At 43.8% G+C, this 24546-nt stretch overlaps 2 protein-coding genes across 2 annotated transcripts in view; both read right to left on the bottom strand.

The window, feature by feature from the left end:
* Nucleotides 1-7268: 7268 nt before the first annotated feature.
* On the bottom strand, nucleotides 7269-16249 carry LOC307150655 (uncharacterized protein). Its single transcript, XM_079858047.1, has 6 exons — nucleotides 16031-16249; nucleotides 14221-14301; nucleotides 13995-14030; nucleotides 9982-10137; nucleotides 9825-9908; nucleotides 7269-8717 (listed from the first exon to the last, which is right to left on the bottom strand). The coding sequence occupies exons 1-6, from the start codon at nucleotides 16241-16243 to the stop codon at nucleotides 8352-8354; spliced, it is 936 nt and encodes a 311-aa protein (XP_079714173.1). The 5' UTR covers nucleotides 16244-16249; the 3' UTR covers nucleotides 7269-8351.
* A 3058-nt stretch (nucleotides 16250-19307) lies between these two features.
* The window catches only part of nuf2 (UF2 component of NDC80 kinetochore complex), a 57952-nt gene continuing 52713 nt past the window's right edge, over nucleotides 19308-24546 (bottom strand). The window contains exons 17-18 of the mRNA XM_079857259.1: nucleotides 21429-21564; nucleotides 19308-20726 (exon numbers count right to left, since the gene is read on the bottom strand). Of these exons, the coding sequence (XP_079713385.1) occupies nucleotides 20619-20726; nucleotides 21429-21564 (244 nt within the window). The 3' untranslated portion in view covers nucleotides 19308-20618. The remainder of the gene's footprint in view (nucleotides 20727-21428; nucleotides 21565-24546) is intronic.

A 24546-nucleotide genomic window follows, 5' to 3' on the forward strand; every position in this document is an offset into this window, starting at 1 on the left:
ATGAAATTAAAGTATTGTAATGAATTATTTAAGAATATATATATTAAGATATTCAACCTTGTAGGTTCTTTTTTCCTGTGTATAAAATGTCATATTATGTATGCAAACCCATGATATATATATATATATATATATATATATATATATATATATATATATATATATATATATATATATATATATATATATATATATATATACACCTCATAACATCAGTAACTCAACAGCTCTACCTAGAACGGTTTTCCTCAGCGTTTGTAATGTCTGCACAAAAGGCAGCTGTGTGCGAAGATTCGGCTTTGGAGAAAACTGTTGATTTTATACTCGAAAAATTTAAGTATCATTAATATTAAAAATTTATATTACCCCAGAATGAATTGCATTGCTATCCCACCCCAAAACATACAATAACAACGAAAATGCTGACCAATACTTAATTACATTACTTTTTACTGAAAATGATAAAATTCAATAAAACAAACAAAATGTAATGTATGTCATATGACACAGCTATGCATGAATACACTCTAGATGTGTATATAGTGAACATCTACATTTTCATTCAAACAATTAATTAAAGCATTCATTAAATAATTATATTTTATTTACTGACAACAATGAGAAATATTAATAAATTAGTAAAAGAATGAATGAAAGTCACCATCACACAATAAACAAATGCAAGTCAACACATGAAACAAAGCTTTATTCAAACTACAATCATGAATGTATGTAGGCTACAGGCGCTGAACCCCACATCCTTCTGCCATCTCAACACAGCGGTTTCCATTCTGCAGCTTTATTCTGATGAATCAGCTGACCGCCAGAGGTGAGCCGTTCCTTCGTGCTGGAGGTTGTTGCGTGATGTGTTGTGCTTCACAATCTGAGGCAATAAGGACAGGTGGAGTGATGGAGGGTCTCATAAGGGCAGGTGGAGTGATGGAGGGTCTCGTAAGGGCAGGTGGAGTGATGGAGGGTCTCATAAGGGCAGGTGGAGTGATGGAGGGTCTCATAAGAGCAGGTGGAGTGATGGAGGGTCTCGTAAGGGCAGGTGGAGTGATGGAGGGTCTCATAAGGGCAGGTGGAGTGATGGAGGGTCTCATAAGGGCTGGAGTAGTGATGGAGGGTCTCATAAGGGCAGGTGGAGTGATGGAGGGTCTCATAAGAGCAGGTGGAGTGATGGAGGGTCTCGTAAGGGCAGGTGGAGTGATGGAGGGTCTCATAAGGGCAGGTGGAGTGATGGAGGGACTCGTAAGGGCAGGTGGAGTGATGGAGGGACTCATAAGGGCAGGTGGAGTGATGGAGGGTCTCATAAGGGCAGGTGGAGTGATGGAGGGTCTTGTAAGGGCAGGTGGAGTGATGGAGGGGCTCATAAGGGCAGGTGGAGTGATGGAGGGTCTTGTAAGGGCAGGTGGAGTGATGGAGGGTCTCATAAGGGCAGGTGGAGTGATGGAGGGACTCATAAGGGCTGGTGGAGTGATGGAGGGTCTCGTAAGGGCAGGTGGAGTGATGGAGGATCTCATAAGGGCAGGTGGAGTGATGGAGGGTCTCGTAAGGGCAGGTGGAGTGATGGAGGGTCTCATAAGGGCTGGAGTAGTGATGGAGGGACTCATAAGGGCAGGTGGAGTGATGGAGGGTCTCATAAGGGCAGGTGGAGTGATGGAGGGTCTCGTAAGGGCAGGTGGAGTGATGGAGGGTCTCATAAGGGCTGGAGTAGTGATGGAGGGTCTCGTAAGGGCAGGTGGAGTGATGGAGGGTCTCATAAGGGCAGGTGGAGTGATGGAGGGAATCATAAGGGCAGATGGAGTGATGGAGGGACTCATAAGGGCAGATGGAGTGATGGAGGGACTCATAAGGGCAGGTGGAGTGATGGAGGGACTCATAAGGGCAGGTGGAGTGATGGAGGGACTCATAAGGGCTGGAGTAGTGATGGAGGGTCTCATAAGGGCAGGTGGAGTGATGGAGGGTCTCATAAGAGCAGGTGAAGTGATGGAGGGTCTCATAAGGGCAGGTGGAGTGATGGAGGGTCTCATAAGGGCTGGAGTAGTGATGGAGGGTCTCATAAGGGCAGGTGGAGTGATGGAGGGTCTCATAAGAGCAGGTGGAGTGATGGAGGGTCTCATAAGAGCAGGTGGAGTGATGGAGGGTCTCATAAGGGCAGGTGGAGTGATGGAGGGACTCATAAGGGCAGATGGAGTGATGGAGGGACTCATAAGGGCAGGTGGAGTGATGGAGGGACTCATAAGGGCAGGTGGAGTGATGGAGGGACTCATAAGGGCTGGAGTAGTGATGGAGGGTCTCATAAGGGCAGGTGGAGTGATGGAGGGTCTCATAAGAGCAGGTGAAGTGATGGAGGGTCTCATAAGGGCAGGTGGAGTGATGGAGGGTCTCATAAGGGCTGGAGTAGTGATGGAGGGTCTCATAAGGGCAGGTGGAGTGATGGAGGGTCTCATAAGAGCAGGTGGAGTGATGGAGGGTCTCATAAGAGCAGGTGGAGTGATGGAGGGTCTCATAAGGGCAGGTGGAGTGATGGAGGGACTCATAAGGGCAGGTGGAGTGATGGAGGGTCTTGTAAGGGCAGGTGGAGTGATGGAGGGGCTCATAAGGGCAGGTGGAGTGATGGAGGGTCTCATAAGGGCTGGAGTAGTGATGGAGGGTCTCATAAGGGCAGGTGGAGTGATGGAGGGTCTCATAAGAGCAGGTGGAGTGATGGAGGGTCTCGTAAGGGCAGGTGGAGTGATGGAGGGTCTCATAAGGGCAGGTGGAGTGATGGAGGGACTCATAAGGGCAGGTGGAGTGATGGAGGGTCTCATAAGGGCAGGTGGAGTGATGGAGCGTCTCGTAAGGGCAGGTGGAGTGATGGAGGGTCTCGTAAGGGCAGGTGGAGTGATGGAGGGTCTCGTAAGGGCAGGTGGAGCAGGTGGAGTGATGGAGGGTCTCGTAAGGGCAGGTGGAGTGATGGAGGGTCTCGTAAGGGCAGGTGGAGTGATGGAGGGGCTCATAAGGGCAGGTGGAGTGATGGAGGGTCTTGTAAGGGCAGGTGGAGTGATGGAGGGTCTCATAAGGGCAGGTGGAGTGATGGAGGGTCTCATAAGGGCAGGTGGAGTGATGGAGGGACTCATAAGGGCAGGTGGAGTGATGGAGGGTCTTGTAAGGGCAGGTGGAGTGATGGAGGGGCTCATAAGGGCAGGTGGAGTGATGGAGGGTCTCATAAGGGCTGGAGTAGTGATGGAGGGTCTCATAAGGGCAGGTGGAGTGATGGAGGGTCTCATAAGAGCAGGTGGAGTGATGGAGGGTCTCGTAAGGGCAGGTGGAGTGATGGAGGGTCTCATAAGGGCAGGTGGAGTGATGGAGGGACTCATAAGGGCAGGTGGAGTGATGGAGGGACTCATAAGGGCAGGTGGAGTGATGGAGGGTCTTGTAAGGGCAGGTGGAGTGATGGAGGGGCTCATAAGGGCAGGTGGAGTGATGGAGGGTCTCATAAGGGCTGGAGTAGTGATGGAGGGTCTCATAAGGGCAGGTGGAGTGATGGAGGGTCTCATAAGAGCAGGTGGAGTGATGGAGGGTCTCGTAAGGGCAGGTGGAGTGATGGAGGGTCTCATAAGGGCAGGTGGAGTGATGGAGGGACTCATAAGGGCAGGTGGAGTGATGGAGGGTCTCATAAGGGCAGGTGGAGTGATGGAGCGTCTCGTAAGGGCAGGTGGAGTGATGGAGGGTCTCGTAAGGGCAGGTGGAGTGATGGAGGGTCTCGTAAGGGCAGGTGGAGCAGGTGGAGTGATGGAGGGTCTCGTAAGGGCAGGTGGAGTGATGGAGGGTCTCGTAAGGGCAGGTGGAGTGATGGAGGGGCTCATAAGGGCAGGTGGAGTGATGGAGGGTCTTGTAAGGGCAGGTGGAGTGATGGAGGGTCTCATAAGGGCAGGTGGAGTGATGGAGGGTCTCATAAGGGCAGGTGGAGTGATGGAGGGACTCATAAGGGCAGGTGGAGTGATGGAGGGTCTTGTAAGGGCAGGTGGAGTGATGGAGGGGCTCATAAGGGCAGGTGGAGTGATGGAGGGTCTCATAAGGGCTGGAGTAGTGATGGAGGGTCTCATAAGGGCAGGTGGAGTGATGGAGGGTCTCATAAGAGCAGGTGGAGTGATGGAGGGTCTCGTAAGGGCAGGTGGAGTGATGGAGGGTCTCATAAGGGCAGGTGGAGTGATGGAGGGACTCATAAGGGCAGGTGGAGTGATGGAGGGTCTCATAAGGGCAGGTGGAGTGATGGAGGGTCTCGTAAGGGCAGGTGGAGTGATGGAGGGTCTCGTAAGGGCAGGTGGAGCAGGTGGAGTGATGGAGGGTCTCGTAAGGGCAGGTGGAGTGATGGATGGTCTCGTAAGGGCAGGTGGAGTGATGGAGGGGCTCATAAGGGCAGGTGGAGTGATGGAGGGTCTTGTAAGGGCAGGTGGAGTGATGGAGGGTCTCATAAGGGCAGGTGGAGTGATGGAGGGTCTCATAAGGGCTGGTGGAGTGATGGAGGGTCTCGTAAGGGCAGGTGGAGGGATGGAGGGGTCTCATAAGGGCAGGTGGAGTGATGGAGGGTCTTGTAAGGGCAGGTGGAGTGATGGAGGGTCTCATAAGGGCAGGTGGAGTGATGGAGGGTCTCATAAGGGCAGGTGGAGTGATGGGGATAAGGGCAGGTGGAGGGATGGAGGGTCTTGTAAGGGCAGGTGGAGTGATGGAGGGTCTCGTAAGGGCAGGTGTAGTGATGGAGGGTCTCGTAAAGGCTGGAGTAGTGATGGAGGGTCTCATAAGGGCAGGTGGAGTGATGGAGGGTCTCATAAGAGCAGGTGGAGTGATGGAGGGTCTCATAAGGGCTGGAGTAGTGATGGAGGGTCTCATAAGGGCAGGTGGAGTGATGGAGGGTCTCGTAAGAGCAGGTGGAGTGATGGAGGGTCTCGTAAGGGCAGGTGGAGTGATGGAGGGTCTCGTAAGGGCAGGTGTAGTGATGGAGGGTCTCGTAAGGGCAGGTGGAGTGATGGAGGGTCTCATAAGAGCAGGTTGAGTGATGGAGGGTCTCGTAAGGGCAGGTGGAGTGATGGAGGGTCTCATAAGGGCAGGTGGAGTGATGGAGGGACTCATAAGGGCAGGTGGAGTGATGGAGGGTCTCATAAGGGCAGGTGGAGTGATGGAGGGTCTCATAAGGGCAGGTGGAGTGATGGAGGGTCTCATAAGGGCAGGTGGAGTGATGGAGGGTCTCGTAAGGGCAGGTGGAGTGATGGAGGGGCTCATAAGGGTGATGGAGGGTCTCGTAAGGGCAGGTGGAGGGATGGAGGGTCTCATAAGGGCAGGTGGAGTGATGGAGGGTCTCATAAGGGCTGGTGGAGTGATGGAGGGTCTCGTAAGGGCAGGTGGAGGGATGGAGGGGTCTCATAAGGGCAGGTGGAGTGATGGAGGGTCTTGTAAGGGCAGGTGGAGTGATGGAGGGTCTCATAAGGGCAGGTGGAGTGATGGAGGTACTCATAAGGGCAGGTGGAGTGATGGAGGGTCTCGTCCATGGCACCATCTCCAGGGTTCAGCTCTGGGCTCTTCATCCTCAGTGCTCACACCAGCCTGCTGGCATTTCAGATCCTACAAAAATGCACAAACATAACACAAAAGCAGTCATTTAACCGCACAATGTCATTTGATTTCAGTATTATTTAGAAGACAAAAATGCTTTTTTTCCACAAATGCCGCCATCATCTTCCCTTGCAGGTCCTGCTCCACCACAAAAGCTGTGCAGCAAATGCACAGAAATCAAGAATCAGAAAAGTGCTGTAATAGCTCTGTTTGAAATTACAATAATTAAAATAAACTACAACTTAGTATTTAAATAGTTGTTGTTATTCATTTCTGTAGTATACTCACTCAAAGCCTTTGATGGCAGCATTCAGCTTCATGAGCCACTCTCCACCAGATAAACACACATCTGTTCATCTGTCCCTGTAACATCCAGACCAGATTCACATTACCTCTGTGATTTATGAGCTCAACACTACATTTACATGTTGAGGTTGTTTAAACTTTTTATCCAACATAAATGTCCCTCAATTTATCAAATACTAATGGACAAATAAAATAGATAACTTATGTTCAGTTACTTTATAGATTTGTTCTACATAATAGCACACATTCATCACTCAGATGTATTTCATGTTGTGATGTGCTCTTCTGCAATACTTACTGAAGATTTTCCTGTCAGATGTAAATTGATATTTAAATTATGCGTCTTTAAGATGTAACGTTATATGGTTTATGTAAATCCACTGAGACGTAACTTACGTGTCCTTACTGGAGCTCCACTGTTAGCTATACATAATAAAACGTGTTTTCACAGCAACATCACAACTATACTATACTGTGTAACGTCTTTACACCTCCAACAATTCAACAGTTTACTCTTCAGTAGTTCAAAACATGCGATTTTAACACAAGGAACCGTGTTTACTCACATTTGAAAGCACCTGCGTCGCTGATCTCTGCGATGTTTGATAATGACGTATCCTCTCGCGTGGCCTCCTGGGATAGAAGAGTATCCATCGGTTGAGCACTCAAAAATCTGGCCAGAAGCAGTAAGCCATCCGGGAACTTCTCGCCTACTCTTTTATGAATACTGATGTTTTTAACGTACTGCTTCCTTCACGTACTGTTTTCGCCTACTATATAGTAGGAAAGTAGGCATATTCGAACGCACTTAAGTCCGAATCTCGCGATAATTAGTACATCACCCAGGTAATTCTCGCCTACTCTTTTGGATTCGTACATACTTTTTCGCTCGCCCACTCTTTTTCCCATACTAAATAGTAGGGAAGTATGCTGTTTGGAACACAGCAAATGTAACGTTTGGCCCTCTAGTGGTTAAAAAACAAAACTGCACGTATTTTGTGGAAGAACATTGTTGTGGTTGCGCTTCGGCTCTGAGTGGATGAATATGATTCTTCTTCTGCTCATAAAACAGTCACTGCTAGAGATATAACCAGTTTAGATGAAAGATCTCAAGCTGAGCTGAAGAGTTACTGTAGTTTTACACATTAATAAATACGATACTTCCTTAAGAATAAACTCCACAACAATAAGATGATCTTCACAATATAGGTTGAGGATTTATATAACACAAGCAAGTGAGCCGGCAGCTCAGACTCTTCCTTCACCAATCCTCGAAATGGCTTTTCTCTAACTGTAAACTGCCCTGATTCACTAACAGCCGTTGGGTTTTGTCTTTAAAGTGACACTTTGACTTGATTAATACAATATGAAACAAAATAAATTGCATTTTTTAATAGGGCCAAAATACAAATACAAAGTAATGCTTTATTAACAAGTGTCTTAAAATCCAACACAAAAATAAAATAATAACAAAAAATAACAAAAAACATGGAATTTACTAGCAGAAACAAAGTCTGATCACACTTTATATTAGGTGTCTTTAAAGAGCTGTTGTGCTTTTCTCCATGTTCATCTGTGTTTAGTGTGTAATGTTGCCGTTTGATCATGAAAAGCTCCAGTTCTTCTCTATGTCAGTGTCAGTGTTTCTGAACTCCTGAAACGCCTCCAGTGTAGTCTTGAGTTTCTTCCTCATTTGAATAATTCATGCGCAGAATAAAGGGGCGGGGCCTGGTTGAGTTAGTTAGTAGTGTGTTAAACTGGTGGTTATGGTAAGGGGCGGGACTTTTCCCAAACACACTCGAAGCGCTCGACCAATCACAACACACTGATCCAGCCGACCAATCAGAGCACAGTGTGCTTTTCAGGAGGAGGGGCTTCATAGAGACAGGAAGTAAACAGAGCGTTACTGACAGACTGGGAAGAGAGGAGCCGCAACAATGGAGAATATGAGGAAAATAATCAACATTCAAGCAGGAAAACCTGTTCTAGTAACAGCCTGAAACATCAAGACTTTGTAAAAGGGCAGAATTGGTCCTCTTTAACTACTAGGTACTTACGTCAGCAAATAATAACTATTAGGTACAGTGTACTTATTGTGTTGATGTTGTATTGTGAATGCCTTGAGCTGTCATTATGGAGGATACGGGTAACGTTAGGACAGGTTTGAGTAGGTTCATGGGAAAGTCAACAGTGTAATTACACCTGAAATTATTTAAATGTAAACACACTAGTTAAAGACACCCAATATAAAGTGGGATCCAAAGTGCAGATTCCTTCTTTTCCTAAATTATTTTGTTGACTGGTGATGAGTAAATCAAAGTAGTCTTCATTGTAAAGTTGTAAGCGTGTGCAAAGGCGGTTTCAGTGAATGTAACTTGGATCAAGTGTCATAATTCTATAGTACACAAATTTATCAGAACCTTTTTTTTTTGTATGGTTATTTAAAAGACTCAAGAGAGAGTACAGGACTCATCATTGCGGATGCTGGCAGGGATTTTCCCGTCGGGTTCCTCATCAGGATCGGGAATGTCAGGAGTGTCGGCAGTGGGAGAGAACTCGGACGGGGCGTCCTCGTATCCGCTGCTCTCCTCGTTCTCATCCTGAGCTTCAGGAGTCTGATGATCCTCACACACTTCAGGAGTCTGATGATCCTCACACACCGGGAGACCCAGTGATTGTCTGATCAGGTTCTTCAGGTGTAACGCTGGTGTGTTGAGATGCACAGGAGCGCCTCCACTGGCCGGGAGTGGAGTTTCGTCTCCGTCCACTGATGATCCTTCAGGACCGGGTCTCCACTTCTGCTCCACTGTCCTCTCCTAAACACACGAGCAAACATCAAACACAGTCTGGAGGAATATTATAAACCATAAGAGTGGCATCAAATTACTTTTGAAAGTTCCAAGTAGTTAATCCCAACTTATTTTAAAGTCCCACTGAAGTGTCTTGGAACGCGCAGCTTTGATGCGTTGACACAAACAGGAAGCTAAGGCGGGACATATTGAATGGCTCCAATAGCCAATAGCGTTTAGTTTCCCTCAGAGACTGACAGCACCATGGCAGCGAATCCGAGCGCTGATGATACGCTGGATTCAATAGTAGAGGAGTCATTTCATTCTTAACGTACAGTTGGAAAACGGAATAAAACTGGAGCATCTGAGCAACCGAACACACACTACAACCCATAACACATAATCTGTGTGTCGACGGCCGCTTTGGTCAGGTGGTGTTTACAGCACAGGGGGCGGAGCTTCAGATTCTAGAGAGCATTTGATTGGACAGAAGATGTGATGAGAAGCTGAAGTCGCGGTGATGTCATAAAAATCTCTGAACCATTTTAGAGGAAGTGAGAGACTGAGTTTTGAATGCTTATATCTCCTAAATTACAATTTTGTCATTGTTTTGGAACACAGAAGCTTATTCATAACCTTAAAGGGATGAAATGAAAATTAGCCCATGATTTATTCACCCTGAACTCATCCTAGGTGTATATGACTTTCTCCTTTCAGACGAACACAATCAGAGTTGTATTAAAAAATGTCCTGCTCTTCCATCTTTATAATGGCAGTGAATGGCTGTATATTTGCCCATCAAATATTAATCTATCTATCTATCTATCTATCTATCTATCTATCTATCTATCTATATATCCATCATCTGTCTGTCTCAGTAAAACACATCCAGATTTTGCTCTCATGGTGAATGATAAAAGAATAAAAAGAGAGAAGTGAACACACACACAGTTCTCCACACATGGTTACGCAAGCATGCAGTGTCTCTCCCTCTCTCACTCACACACACACACACACACACACACACACACACACACACACACACACACACACACACACACACACAGAGTCTCTGGCTTTACACAGCAGTTTCTGTTGATCTCTAAATGTGATGTAAGCGCAGTGTTTCCTCACCCCTCGTAACCTCTCCATCTCCTGTGTTACTGAGGTGAGCCTGTCCTCCACCTTCCTCCTCATCGCTCTCTCTCTCTCCAGCTCCTGCTCAGACAGAACACACATCATCAGCTCACTGTGTGTGTGTGTGTGTGTGTGAAGCAGCGTGTCACAGTACCAGTGTGAGCTGATGATTCTCTCTCTGTGTTTCGACGAGCATCTCCTCCGTCCCCTCGAGCGCGTCCTGAAGAACATCGACCTGGAAGAGCAGCGCCTCCTGCTGGAGCGACAGCATCCGCAGATCCGTCACACACTCCTCGTAGTTCAGCTCCGTCTGCGCAGCAAACACAACTTTACACACATCCTATAGATGGAACGCCAATGCACACAAAATACATACAGTGCATCCGGAGAGTACTCACAGCGCTTCACTTTTTCCACATTTTGTTATGTTACAGCCTTATTCCAAAATGGATAAAATGCATTATTTTTCTCAAAATTCTGCAAACAATACCCCATAATGACAACGTGAAAGAATTTTGTTTGAAATCTTTGCAAATGTATTAAAAATAAAAAAATCACATGTACATAAGTATTCACAGCCTTTGCCATGACACTCAAAGTTTAGCTCAGGTTCATCCAGTTTCCACTGATCATCCTTGAGATGTTTCTACAACTGGATTGGAGTCCACCTGTGGTGACTTCAGTTGATGGACACGATTTGGAAAGGCACACAGCTGTCTATATAAGGTCAAATTAAAGTTGAAGCAAATGTGCTGTATTGTGTCGAGGCTTCGAAAACAACCTGACACCCGTCTCCACGGTGACCCCTAGTGGTCAGAACAGTGTAAACGCAACTAAAACTGAAATTTCGAAGTGTTTTGAAACGGTTATGAAGCAGTAGGGTTGGGAATCATAAGAAATTTTCCGGTTCCGATTCCGGTTCCGCCAAACAATTCTGGTTTCGGTTCCGGTTCCCATTCAATAAAAATTATTAAAACAACTAATAAGAAAATAGTAATAAGGGGAAAATAACACAACACAATAGCGAGACTCGTCAGGATTGAGGAAAAGATGAGGAACCGGGAGATTCGTTAGGATCGAGGGAAAGATGAGGAACCAGGAGACTCGTCAGGATCGAGGGAAAGATGAGGAACCAAGAGATTCGTCAGGATCGAGGGAAAGATGAGGGACCGGGAGACTCGTCAGGATCGAGGGAAAGATGAAGGACCGGGAGACACGTCAGGATCCGAGGGAAAGATGAGGATCGAGGGAAAGATGAGGGACCGGGAGACTCGTCAGGATCGAGGGAAAGATGAGGGACCGGGAGACTCGTCAGGATCGAGGGAAAGATGAGGGACCGGGAGACTCATCAGGATCGAGGGAAAGATGAAGGACCGGGAGACACGTCAGGATCCGAGGGAAAGATGAGGATCGAGGGAAAGATGAGGGACCGGGAGACTCGTCAGGATCGAGGGAAAGATGAGGGACCGGGAGACTCGTCAGGATCGAGGGAAAAATGAGGATCGAGGGAAAGATGAAGAACTGGGAGACACATCAGGATCGAGGGAAAGATGAGGATCGAGGGAAAGATGAGGAACTGGGAGACACGTCAGGATCGAGGGAAAGATGAGGGACCGGGAGACTCGTCAGGATCGAGGGAAAGATGAGGGACCGGGAGACACATCAGGATCGAGGGAAAGATGAGGGACCGGGAGACTCGTCAGGATCGAGGGAAAGATGAGGATAGAGGGAAAGATGAGGGACCGGGAGACACGTCAGGATCGAGGGAAAGATGAGGATCGAAGGAAAGATGAGGAACTGGGAGACACGTCAGGATCGAGGGAAAGATGAGGGACCGGGAGACTCGTCAGGATCGAGGGAAAGATGAGGGACCGGGAGACTCGTCAGGATCGAGGGAAAGATGAGGGACCGGGAGACTTTTCAGGATCGAGGGAGAGATGAGGAACCGGGAGACTCGTCAGGATCGAGGGAAAGATGAGGATCGAGGGAAAGATGAGGGACTGGGAGACTCGTCAGGATCGAGGGAAAGATGAGGAACCGGGAGACTCGTCAGGATCGAGAGAAAGATGAGGAACCGGGAGACTCGTCAGGATCGAGGGAAAGATGAGGAACCGGGAGACTCGTCAGGATCGAGGAAAGATGAGGAACCGGGAGACTCGTCAAGATCGAGGGAGAGATGAGTAACCGGGAGACTCGTCAGGATCGAGAGAAAGATGAGGAACCGGGAGACTCGTCAGGATCGAGGGAAAGATGAGGAACCGGGAGACTCGTCAGGATCGAGGGAGAGATGAGGAACCGGGAGACTCGTCAGGATCGAGAGAAAGATGAGGAACCGTGAGACTCGTTAGGATCGAGGAAAGATGAGGAACCGGGAGACTCGTCAGGATCGAGGGAAAGATGAGGATTGAGGGAAAGATGAGGAACTGGGAGACTCGTCAGGATCGAGGGAAAGATGAGGATCGAGGAAAGATGAGGAACTGGGAGACTCGTCAGGATCGAGGGAAAGATGAGGATCGAGGGAAAGATGAGGAACTGGGAGACTCGTCAGGATCGAGGGAAAGATGAGGAACTGGGAGACTCGTCAGGATCAAGGGAAAGATGATTGTACAAAGATGTCCTTGATGAAAACCTGCTCCAGAGCTCTGGATCTCAGACTGGGGCGACGGTTGATCTTCCAACAGGACAATGACCCTCAGCACAGAGCCAAGATAACAGAGGAGTGGCTAAAGGACAACTCTGGGAATGTCTCTGAGTGGCCCAGCCAGAGCCCAGACTCGAGCCGATTGATCATCTCTGGAGAGATCTGAAAATGGCTGTGCACCGACACTCCCCATCCAGCCTGATGGAGCTTGAGAGGTTCTGCAAAGAAGAATGGCAGAAACTGACCAAAAATAGGTGTGCCAAGCTTGCAGCATCATACCCAAGAAGACTTGAGGCTGTAATTGGTGCCAAAAGGTGCTTCAACAAAGTATTGAGCAATGGCTGTGAATACTTATTTACATGTGCTCTTTTTATTTTTAATAAATTTGCAAAGATTTCAAACAAACTTCTTTCACGTTGTCACTGTGGGGTATTGTTTGTAGAATTTTGAGGAAAATTATTTAATCCATTTTGAAATAAGGCTGTAACATAAAATCTGGAAAAAGTGAAGCACTGTGAATCCTTTCCGGATGCACTATAAACATACAAAGAAATGTAAAAAAAAAAAAAAAAAAAAAAAGTTTTTTTTATGTATTATATTTTTTCCACATTAACAAATAAATGTACAAATACATCGATTACTTAATAAATGTGGAAAAAATATAATAATACATGAAGAAAACTCATTTTTGTTTGTGTTTTTTACATTTATGTATTTATTTATTTATTATTTTGTCAGCTTTGACATTCTATAGTTCTTAAAGTGCCCCTTTTTGAGATAATCCCTTTCATTATCTGTGTGTAATAAAGCTATTTGTGAATTTAAAAGCTCTGCAAAGTTTCACAGATCAGAGATAAATTGAGTTTTTGTCACGTGATTCTGAACTGAATCGAGTCGTCAGTAATTCAGTCCCAATTCCTGCTAAACCTGCTTGTAGGTTTGTAACTAATTTGCATAATGCCAGCCTGTGGTCTTGATTGGCTGATTGGCTCTTAGCCCCGCCCTCAAACACTGTAGTGTATCTGAGACTGGAAGAGTTTGGTTCGTGTTGTTCGTGTCGAGAAGACGCTGTTTTCTGAGATTGATACGGTAAAACCCACGCCATCGTCACTGTTCGCATCACTGTGATCAAGAGCTGAGATTCAGATATGATAATGAGCGTTTGCTTTCTGACCAATCACAGCAGAGAAGCGCTCAGAGAGGCGGGGTTTAGAGCGATATGCTAATGAGCCCGTGAGTCGTGTGATTCACAGAGGAGCGTCTCACGAGTCTCTGATGGGAGTCATGAACACTGACTCGAGACACACCTGTTGATGATTCACTACACGAGTCTTCATCGCCTCCACACCTGCGTGTCTCAACTCGCCCAGCATGCATCAGTGTTACTTTAGTTCTGTTCATATTTTGAATTTGCTAGCATCACCTATCCTGGAAACTGACTCTTTTACGAAATAGCAGCTTTTATAATTCACAACAGTAAAACTATTACATATAAAATTTGGTTTTAAAAAATATGTAAATCTTACCACTTCTACGCTCTCAGAAAGCAGATCATCTTCACTCTAAAAAACAAACAAACATACAATTGTTCTTTAGTACATAATATACAACTTGTAACAAAGTAACATTTTTGTAACAAAACGAGTCTGGATGGATCAGTGACTCTTGTTCAGCAGGTTTAGATCTGTGAGAGACTTAAACACACTGTTCTGCCTAAACACACACTCAGACGGCAGACATCACACTACTAGCCTGGCTCTCTTCTCGCGCTCCTCTCCTCAGCGTGCCGTATCTGCTGTCGCTGCGGGACAGGTGTCTGCTCGTCTCCTCCGCCTGCACGACATCAACAACAGCACATTATTCATTACTAATATAAAACAGTAAAGCACTCTCAGCAACAAACTCCATCAAAGGATTCTGAAAGGAAATCTGGCAGAATTTGGAATTTTAAAGAGGCCACAATTCTGCTCTTTTACAGTCGTGATGTTGTTTCAGGCTCTACTAGAACAGGTTTTCCTGCTTGAATGTTGATTATTCTCCTCATATTCTCCATTGTTGCGGCTCCTCTCTTCCCAGTCTGTCAGTAACGCTCTGTTTACTTCCTGTCTCTATGAAGCCCCTCCTTCTGAAAAGCACACTGTGCTCTGATTGGTCGGCTGGAGCAGTGTGTTGTGATTGGTCGAGCGCTTCGAGTGTGTTTGAGAAATGTCCCGCCCCTTACCATAACCGCCAGTTTAACACAGTACTAACTAACTCAACCAGGCCCCGCCCCTTTATTCTGCGCATGAATTATTATAATGACCACTGATTGTGGTTGCCCGTAGTACTATAGCTGTGTTTTCATCCAAAGTTGTGAACTTCTGCGCAAAATTGGAATATCGCATAAAAGTTCGCAAATGAAGCAGCGTTTCCATCCCAGAGAAGTGTGTTCTGGGTGCAAAACTTTAATGTCAGAAACATGTGATGGCAAACACTATTAACTTCAGCGAATGAAAGGTAATAATCATTATTCTGATGTTTCAGTGACACATTAAACCTGTTAGAAAGACGTTCTAGTGACGTCATTATCGGTTTAACCAGTTCGTTGAAACAAACTGCCCGAAAGAATCTGTTCACGGAAATGAATCGTATTTCTGAAAACTATGAGTGAACCAGAGGACGAATTAATGACCAGCTGTTATTTTGAAAAAGGCTTTTAAAGAGGATTCAATTCCTCTTGATGGAATCGATCCCAACATTTGGAATCGACTCTTGATTCCCAACACCTAAGAATCGATTCACTTTGGAATCGATTCCATGCCCTACAAAAAGGTTGCCAAAAATTGGACTAAACCACTCAATTCATATGGATTCGTTTTACGACCTCTTTATGAACTTTATTTGAGGCATCACAGTGGTAGTTGCGTAGACTGTCAATGGAGGAACAGAAATCTCTCAGATTACATTAAAAAGATCTTCATTTGTGTTCTGAAGATGAATGAAAGTCTTGCGGGTTTGGAATGGCATGAGGGAGAGTAAATGATGACAGAATTCTCATTTTTGGGTGAACTGTCCCTTTAAGACTGAAGTTTCAGAATAAAACTCCATATGATTGCGAACACTGATTGATGTCACAATCATAGCCTCAAAAGGAGATTATAACATATTTCAGTTCTGCAGTAAAGTCAGTAAATCATGAACAGCTCTGATCGTTCGTCACGTCTAATTCGTTTTTTATCGCGAGATTCGGCATCATCATCATCATCATCATCATCGGAGGGTGTGTTCTGTTAAAATAACAGGTCGTATTTATTTAAGAAAAAATAGAATAGCATATGCTATATTTATAATCAAGTAAATCCTCAGGTAAAGCGAATTTGATCATTTACAGTTAGAAAGCACTCCCAACTCAGCCAATTATCGTCTTATCGAGGCTTTGGCGTGTGTAACAGACAGGCTAATGTAATCCAGGAGACACAACCGTCAAAGATCAGAAGACGATTACAGCAGAAATCCAGAAATCCAGTCACGAGTCACACAAAGAAGATCCGGACTCTGAAGACTGACTCACTCATATCGTTACCTCTCTGATAATGTGCCGAAGAGACTCTTCTTCGCTCATTCCTCGAGAGAGAGTCCGTTTCCTCAGAGAACCCGCTTTCTCGAGCTGACCCGAATGCATGTTCCCGCGGAGAAAAGGTCCGAAAAATCTGTGTTTCTGAAGAGTTTCTCTACCGGAGAGACAGTGTTGTGTTTTCGGGTGGCTTCTGTGTGCGGAGGGCGGGGCTTGATTCATGAGGGGGCGGAGCTATCGTTTGTTATGTAATACCACCGTGCTTTGAAAAATGAGACGGGGTAAGATGACCCACACGTCTTAAAGGGGTCAAGACATGGATTAATTTTATATATATAACATATAAACATATGTTCTTTGAGGTTCACTATGTTAAGGTATTTTTCCTCAAAAAAATAACTTATATGTGGAAAAACAATTATTTTCAACCCTCATTCTGAGCCTGTGTCTGACGTTATCAGTTTTTAAGGCGCGGCTCCTTTAAGGCTTGTGGCCACTGTTATGATTGGCTAACGTCACTGCATAGGAAACAGTGTCAACGCCCACTCGCCATTGCTTGTGTTATGAAAACATTGATCCATAAAAAGCAGTCATTGAAGCATTATGAAAAATTAAAAAGGTTTGTGATGCAGCTGTTGTCAGACGATTCATCTGTCAACAAAAGTTTCTTTGTTAACTCTTTTACAAAAAATAAATAAATAAATGCCAATGGTGTGACGATGTGTGACTATTCGTCAACGTCTTGCTCTGGAGGCGGGCATATGCAAATATACTTCCCGGAATATCCAAATTAAATCTTGATTAAATAAATGCTTTGTTTTATAATGAGGACGTTTTTTAATACCAGAAATATCTCTGACTTAAAGGGAGAACTAAAAACCCACCTCTTCCTTAAAATCACATATACAGTCAAGAATAGCATTTGTGTGTATTTTAAGCTCTGAAACTTGAAGGAAGTTTTAATGTTACAGAGACCTCTTATATGTCAAAAGATCACGAAAAAATGTGATTTTTTTATGTCATGACTCCTTTAATTGTCTCTCCTGACCACAGATGACATGAAATCTCATGTGAACTCTTTTGATAAATGGCTGTACTCTTATTAATTTTGTCATTTCATCTGAATATTAACATTAAAGTGATTTGAGCTGAATAATGACACTGTCTTCTGTAGAATTTGTCTCATATTTGGAGAAGTTTGCATCATTGAGCTGCTTTGAAACACTCTGTGCTGTATAAAGCTTGAGTTGAATATCAACATGTGTGAGATTAAATCAGTAAAAACAGCTTTGAGGTTAATCTTGTGTCTGGAAAATAGTGAACTGTGACCTTGTATTTTGTGGAATATCAAAAAAATGTGTTAATGAGAGATATTTTTAGATTTGTGGATAAAATTATAGTTTATACACATGATTATAGGAGGAAAGGTGCAAGCTTTATTTGTTTAAAATCCTAAAATAAAGATGTCACTTTAATACACTTTTGTAAACCCAGCCAGTCACAATGAAACCATCTGAACTGCATTAGAAATCTGAATTTTAATATAGTAATGTGTAAATCACAGGCTGTGATTTACACACTAAATCCAGCAGAAATTCCAGCACATTGATTTTTAAACGCTCATGACTGACGTCACTGCCTGTATCGCACACCGATTGGCTGCCGCCTGTCGTGTTTATCCTACATTTGCATAAAGTTAAGTATTTCTCAACTTTTGAACACTAGTATAGCCAGTTCTTTTCTCCAAACCACTGTCGATCCAGAAATGCTCCTTCAGCTCCGCACTATCAATAAACAGTGTATATTAGAACTAAGTGTATATTATTATAATATTTTAAATAGCCTACTCTACTATGAGCTATTAATGCATTACTACTATCATCATTACTCAGTCTCACATTGTTAAAGGAGGTTTCTCACACACACACACACACACACACACACAAGCTCTGTCGTTGCACTGGCCACACACACTCGCTTAGACAAGACTCCCATATGGTCTAGCGGTTAGGATTCCTGGTTTTCACCCAGGCGGCCCGGGTTCGACTCCCGGTATGGGAAGGAGTGTTTCTTTGGCTCCTCGAGGTGTTTTCTCCCTCATGTGAACAGCAGAATCATGAGAGAATGATCTTCTATCCTCGACTCGCGTGCCTTCGATAGCTCAGTTGGTAGAGCGGAGGACTGTAGTGGATTATTAGCAATCCTTAGGTCGCTGGTTCGACTCCGGCTCGAAGGAGATGTTTTCACACACACCTTCAAAACAAGGCAAACCTTCAGACTTTTACCAGAGAAAGTCTAATGAATCCGTAGACGGACTTTGCTTTTACTCCATTTGCATTCAGAGCTGCGCGCGCATCTTTTTGTCTGGCGTTTGTCGCACGAGCATACAAACTAAACTAGACAGATTAAATACATCTATTTTAGCATTTATTTATTATTTCTGTAATCTGACAGTCCAGCACAAGGCTGTTTTGCCGTGAGATAACGAACACCATTCAATAGAATGCGATTTTTCAAACGCTTGACTCTTCATAGTTTCTATTAAGCTATTATGAGTCAAAGGCAGTTCCCTTCAATCTATCAACACGATTTGACCCAGTAAACGATTGCTTTGGATAATTCTAATATCAGTAATATATGTGCCGTCTATCAACAGTCATAACAAAGAACATCATTGTTTATGTCCTTAACCCGCTGGTGCTTCACGTGTCGGCCAAAAATTACCGATTTTTCTATTCAATGAAGTGAATGTGTTTTGTATTTAATGGTACGAAATTATATTTACACTGTATTTATAATCCATTTATTCACTTTTTGAGCATAGACCTGAAAATGAAAACTGTCGTAAATCTTGAATGCTTTAAAGCTCAGACTCAGACTGAAGTTTGATCTCTTTTTAAAGACGACACGTGGCAGATTATTGCTGAAGTGGAAGTAGTTTTAAAAAGTGAACTTAAAAGTTAAGTTTCTCTTCTATTCTATTTAAAAAATAAATAAATAAATTAACATTTACGGCGTTAGATTAAACTGAGAAGGGTCACAGCACTTGCATATTGTTGTCCTACTGTTAGTTTCACTATATTGTTCATTTGTAAGTCGCTTTGGATAAAATGAATGCTAAATGAATAAATGTAAAAGTAAGTTAGTTTTACGTTTATATTCATGAAAAATGCACAAAAAAACTATTTTCAATTTTTATATGAAACATATATTTTCAAAAACATGTTTGATTTTCTTGCAGTTCTAGAGTAAAAATCACAAATCTAAGCAAGCTATGTTCCAAATGTGAGCTTAATATCTTATAAAAATGATCTTTCAGTGAGATGTTGTCCGGCTGCAGTCCCAAACGCTTCCACTAGAGGAACTTCCTCTCTCAATCATTTCCAATTTTGACCACAAACAATACAAGTGTGGCTTTTTTTCAGGAGCATTTAACCTTCTATGATGTCAATCATGTCCATGATTTTTTTGTTTGTTTTGTGTTCACATAGCAAGTGCCAAAACCAAAAGTTTTATTCCGTTCCCATGAAGTAAAAAATTCCCCGGTCAATAGGGGCTTCCGCTCCGGAGAGTTCTAGGAACTCAGTTATAGGAACTACTACTAATAGTTCCCCTTGGAATGTTTTCCTGGTTGCATTCGCACCGCCAGTAGGAACTCTGAAGTGACGTAAGACACGCTTGTTGTTGTGACTTTTATTTTGACGGCGCTGAGAACGACTGAGCCTGAGCAAACAAACAGTGCTCGCATTCTCCTGTTCATTAGTTTACGATCTGTCCAACAGTCCTGTCTAATACATCATCAGATAGAACTGTTATACATAGAAAGTAGACAGTATATGAAAAGTTATTAGCATTTGCCGTGTGGTTGAAGTTCAGTGTTGCTGAGCTGTTAGTTAGTTTCTGGAGTAAATATATAAGCTATAATCTGTGTTTACAAAGCTTTTTTAATAATGGCGGGTGCTGGTGTTTCGCGTGCGTTCGGCCAATCAGAGAACACTAACGTCACTGTAGTTCCTATAGCGCTGGTTTAGACCGACTCTGAAGTAGGAATATATTAGTTCCTCCAAAAGGAGTTCCTAGAACTAAAATGGTTCCTAGTTCCTGCGGTGCGAACGCGCCAGAATCCGGGAACGTTCCGCCAATAGTTCTAGGAGCGATGAAGAGGTTCCTCCGGTGCGAAAGCCCCTAATGATGCCGAAGAGCACCAGAGGGTTTTAGTGGTCTCGAACCTCTGGCCCCGAGACTGCAGATCAGGAGCTCCCACTGGAGTCCAGTTGGCCCGTTTCACTCAGCGAAACCCAAACCCTGAGCTGATGAAGAGCATGTCTGACTGGTGCTGGAAGAAGCTCGTGACCAAAGCCGTGGGGTCACAGCGGAGACTGTAAATCAAGCGTGTGCGCAGTCATTCAACGCTTCGTTTGAAAAGCAGGACCCAATTAACGCTTTATTCAAGATCGACACGGGTGTGTTGGAACAGTTAAATACAATTCTATTATAGCTGTACGTCACTGAAAGGAGGGGAAATTTATTAACAAAAAATATATACATTTACAATGAAACAAGACAGACTTTCAACAAATGCAGGAAGTTGAGGACTCTAGAAGTGTGCTTTCATCTTCTGGGTGTCTGCGTTGGTGTCCACCACGACGCTCTCGATGCGCTTGTGGTACTGCTCCAGCGTGGTGAGGAGGCGCTCGTAGATCTCCTGCAGAGAGGCAGACGTCACCACACGCTCAACACGCACACAAACATTACAATTAGCCCATGGTTTACTCGCCCTCAAGTCATGCTAGGTGTAGATGACAGTCACATTTATTCATTTAGCAGACGCTTTTCCACATTTCACATGATTTTCTTCTTTCAGACGAATAACATCAGAGTTATATTAATAAATGTCCTGCTCTTCCAAGCTTTATAATGACAGTGATTGGCTGTTTCTGTTTTGAAGTCCATAAAAGTGCATCTATACATCATAAATCAACTCAAAAACGCATCACTTTGCTTCAGAAGGCCTTTATTAACCCCCTAGAGCAGGGATGGGCAACTTTGGTCTTTTATTTTTCTTATTTTCTTTTCTTTGCACTTTTATGATGGATAGATGCACTTTTATGGACTTCAAAACAGAAACAGTCATACACTGCCATTATAAAGCTTGGAAGAGCCAGTAAGTTTGTGGAAGGCCAGGACAACTCGGATTGTGTTCGTCTGTAAGAAGAATGTCATACACACCTAGGATGGCTTGAGGGAGAGTAAATCATGGGCTAATTTTCATTTTTGGGAGAACTATCCCTTTAATGTTAAACTAGGCCATTTAAATGAAGAACAAACACAAGATGTTCCCCAACACAGTCAGCTCTGTAAGAGTCCAGAGCACGAGACGGACTTCAGAAGTGCTGGTGAAACGCACGTGGGCTTTCTGTGTGTGCTGGTTGCACTTTGCTCGAAGCTCCTGCATCTTTTCCTTGAACCGTTTAGTTTCACGGTTGCTTTCTTCCATTTTCTTCACAAACTCCTCTCGTTTCTGGTGGATTTTGTCATATTGCCTGAATAAAATAAATGAGAAAATTAGAGGAGTGTTTCTCAATCAGAAGAAACCGAGCCGAGTGTGTCACGATAACATTCCATCAGGACACTTTAAAGGGGTCATGAACTGAGAAATCTAATTTTCCTTGAGCTTTTGACATATTAAAGGTCATCATACTATAAGAATATCCTGTAAGTTTCAGATCCTTAATTTTAATCATTATATGATTATATTATTTTATAGTTCAAACTTATATTTGTTTTATCCATTTTAATTGAATTTAAAAACAAAAGTAAATTGTAAAACTGGATTTTATTTTCTAAATGTGTCCGCGTTTGCATTGGTGACGGTCCGCAGGTTGAGGGCCGATGCTGTAGATCACAGACGGATGTTTATGACACTGAAAGGGTCAGTTCACACACAAATAATGATTCTGTCATGTTTGCACCCTCGTGTTGTGTCGAGGCTTTCAGTACCATTTGCTTACAGTTAGGGGTGTAACGGTACGTGTATTCGTACCGAACCGTTTCGGTACAGGGCTTTCGGTTCGGTGCACGTGTGTACCGAATGACTGAATGCAATGTTTTGTGTGCGGAACATAGGTACATTTTCGTGTTTCCACACGAACATATTAAGTGGCGGAAGTCTCCGCGTTCAGCGCAAATCCCGCCCTGCAGCTGATTCTAATGTTTTTTCCTATTAGACATTCTCTGGTTTTACCCGTGTTTTACCCGTCGTCACTGTAACAATGAAATAGACTGCATGGCGAAAAAAAGCTTTTCCGCTTCGTGTGCGCCACCGCACTCTCCGTTCCGTGGCGTGCGCGCGCGCGCGTGTGTGTGTGTGTGTGTGTGTCGACGACCCGCTGCGCTCTCTGCTCAATGTTCGAGTTCGTGTTTGCGCTGCGCGTTCTGCTCTGTCGTTAACGGCCCAAACACTCCAATCATGTACCGATCACGCACTGGAAAAGCAAAGTCCGCTCAAATAAGGTGAAATTTCTCAGTAGTAACTTAGATTTCTGTTTGCTGAGCTGGTATAGTCATGCTGGCAACAATGGTAAAATGACCTGCTCTGATCACATGCTCTGGTAATAATAGCTTTGTACTATAGCTTTGGACTATATTTTATTTTGATAATTATTAAAAAAGTGGGAAAAAAAATCTTAAATTGATTATGTTGATTGATTATTGAAAAATAATAATACATTAATATATTTGTTTAATATTATTTTAATATAGGGCTATTTTCTGTTCCTGCACTGTAATCATAGTTATTTATTTATATTTTTCATTATATTTTATTATGTGATATTGGTTTGAGACTGAGAGTATTTTATTTAGTGGAGAACTTTGCAGCAGTATTTTATTTCTTATTCTTTTTTTATTTTATATCTATTTTATTATATTTTATTAAAAAGTGTTTAAAAAAGTGTAAACAAATTGTTAAAAAAAGTTTATAGTAATAAACAACCTGCAGTTTAATGTTTGCATTTCTTTCCCTTACTGTACCGAAAATAAACCGAACCGTGACTTTAAAACCGAGGTACGTACCGAACCGTGATTTTTGTGTACCGTTACACCCCTACTTACAGTTATTTTAGCTGTACAAAAACTGTTCTTCCAGTTAATACTAATCTTGTCTTAAATCATTTTCTCGAAACGTTAGCACAAAAACAGTATTTACACATGGATCCAACCTTTCTTTCTGAAGTCTTTAGTTGGATGTTCTTCTGACATTTTTTTTAAAATATTACTACTTGTTTCAGAACGTTCAAAAGTAATTTTCACATGATGTTGAAAAAAGAATGTTCACTTAAAGCTGCAGTCTGTAGTTTGTCCTCTTTGTCGCCATCTCTGTTCGAAATCTGCAATTGCAGTTATTCGTGGAATGATCAACTTTACGTGGGTTGTGCTTCGGCACGGCGTGGATGAATCCAGTGTTTAGAGGAGAATGTGCGGCTGTCAGTCGCCGGTGTGGATCACAGATTATACTTTTGGGAAGTATGACCAACATAAGAGTTTTCACCGGGAAATGTGAAAATCTGAACAAGTAACATCCACTTTTGATCTGACACACTAATGGCGCTTTTCCACTACACAGTACCAGCTCGCCTCGCCTTTGTTTGGTTTTCCACTGTGTAAAAGTTGTACCTGTACCTGCTTCCAGGTACTTTTTTTCGTACCACCTCCGGCGAGGTTCTGAGCGAGCTGAGGCGATGCTAAAATGTGATGTGAAATCACGGCAGACTGCTGATTGGTCAGAGAGAATCGTCACTATTCACTGCGTCATCATTGCACGCGCCAGACGCAGTATCCTGAATAAAAAACAGCAAAAACATCCAGAAACAGCATACACTCGATTTCCTCCATTGTGTGTGTCGCGTAGAAGATTAAGTCACGGCAGTTTCCTGCGGCGTCGCTATGACGACCAGGTACTATTGTGGAGGTACTATCTGCAATGGAAAACGGAGCGAAAAGCGAGCCGAGCCGAGTTGAGCTGGTACTGGTAATGGAAAACAGGGTTTTTCCTGGCTCAAAATGAGGCGGAGGTGGTAAAATCGTAACAGTAGGGGGGTCCGGGGGCATGCCCCCCCGGGAGAAAATTTTGTACATTTTAAAGATAAATTCCTTAATCTGGTGCACTTTGAGTCACTCGAATTTGTTGTTAAAGGGGGGGTGAAATGCTCATTTTCACTCAATCTCCTGTTAATCTTGAGTACCTATAGAGTAATATTGCATCCTTCATATCTCCAAAAAGTATTTTGTTTTATTAAATTTTTAACATAAAGATAGGCTGTACCGAGTCTTTCCGGAAAAAACCGAGCGGCTGGGGGCGGGCCGTGTGGGCGAAGCTAAAGCTGTGCTAACGCGCCAAGCTAACAACACACAGAGACATTTGTTCAACAAACAGTTTTACTCACCGTCCGGTTCCAACGCACGACCGCGAACCTTTATCATTGTGACTGCTCGATCCTTAAGCATTAGACGATCTGCAAATCCGT

Source organism: Squalius cephalus (assembly GCF_949319135.1).
Source record: "Squalius cephalus genome assembly, chromosome: 22".
Taxonomy (NCBI): Eukaryota; Metazoa; Chordata; class Actinopteri; order Cypriniformes; family Leuciscidae; genus Squalius; species Squalius cephalus.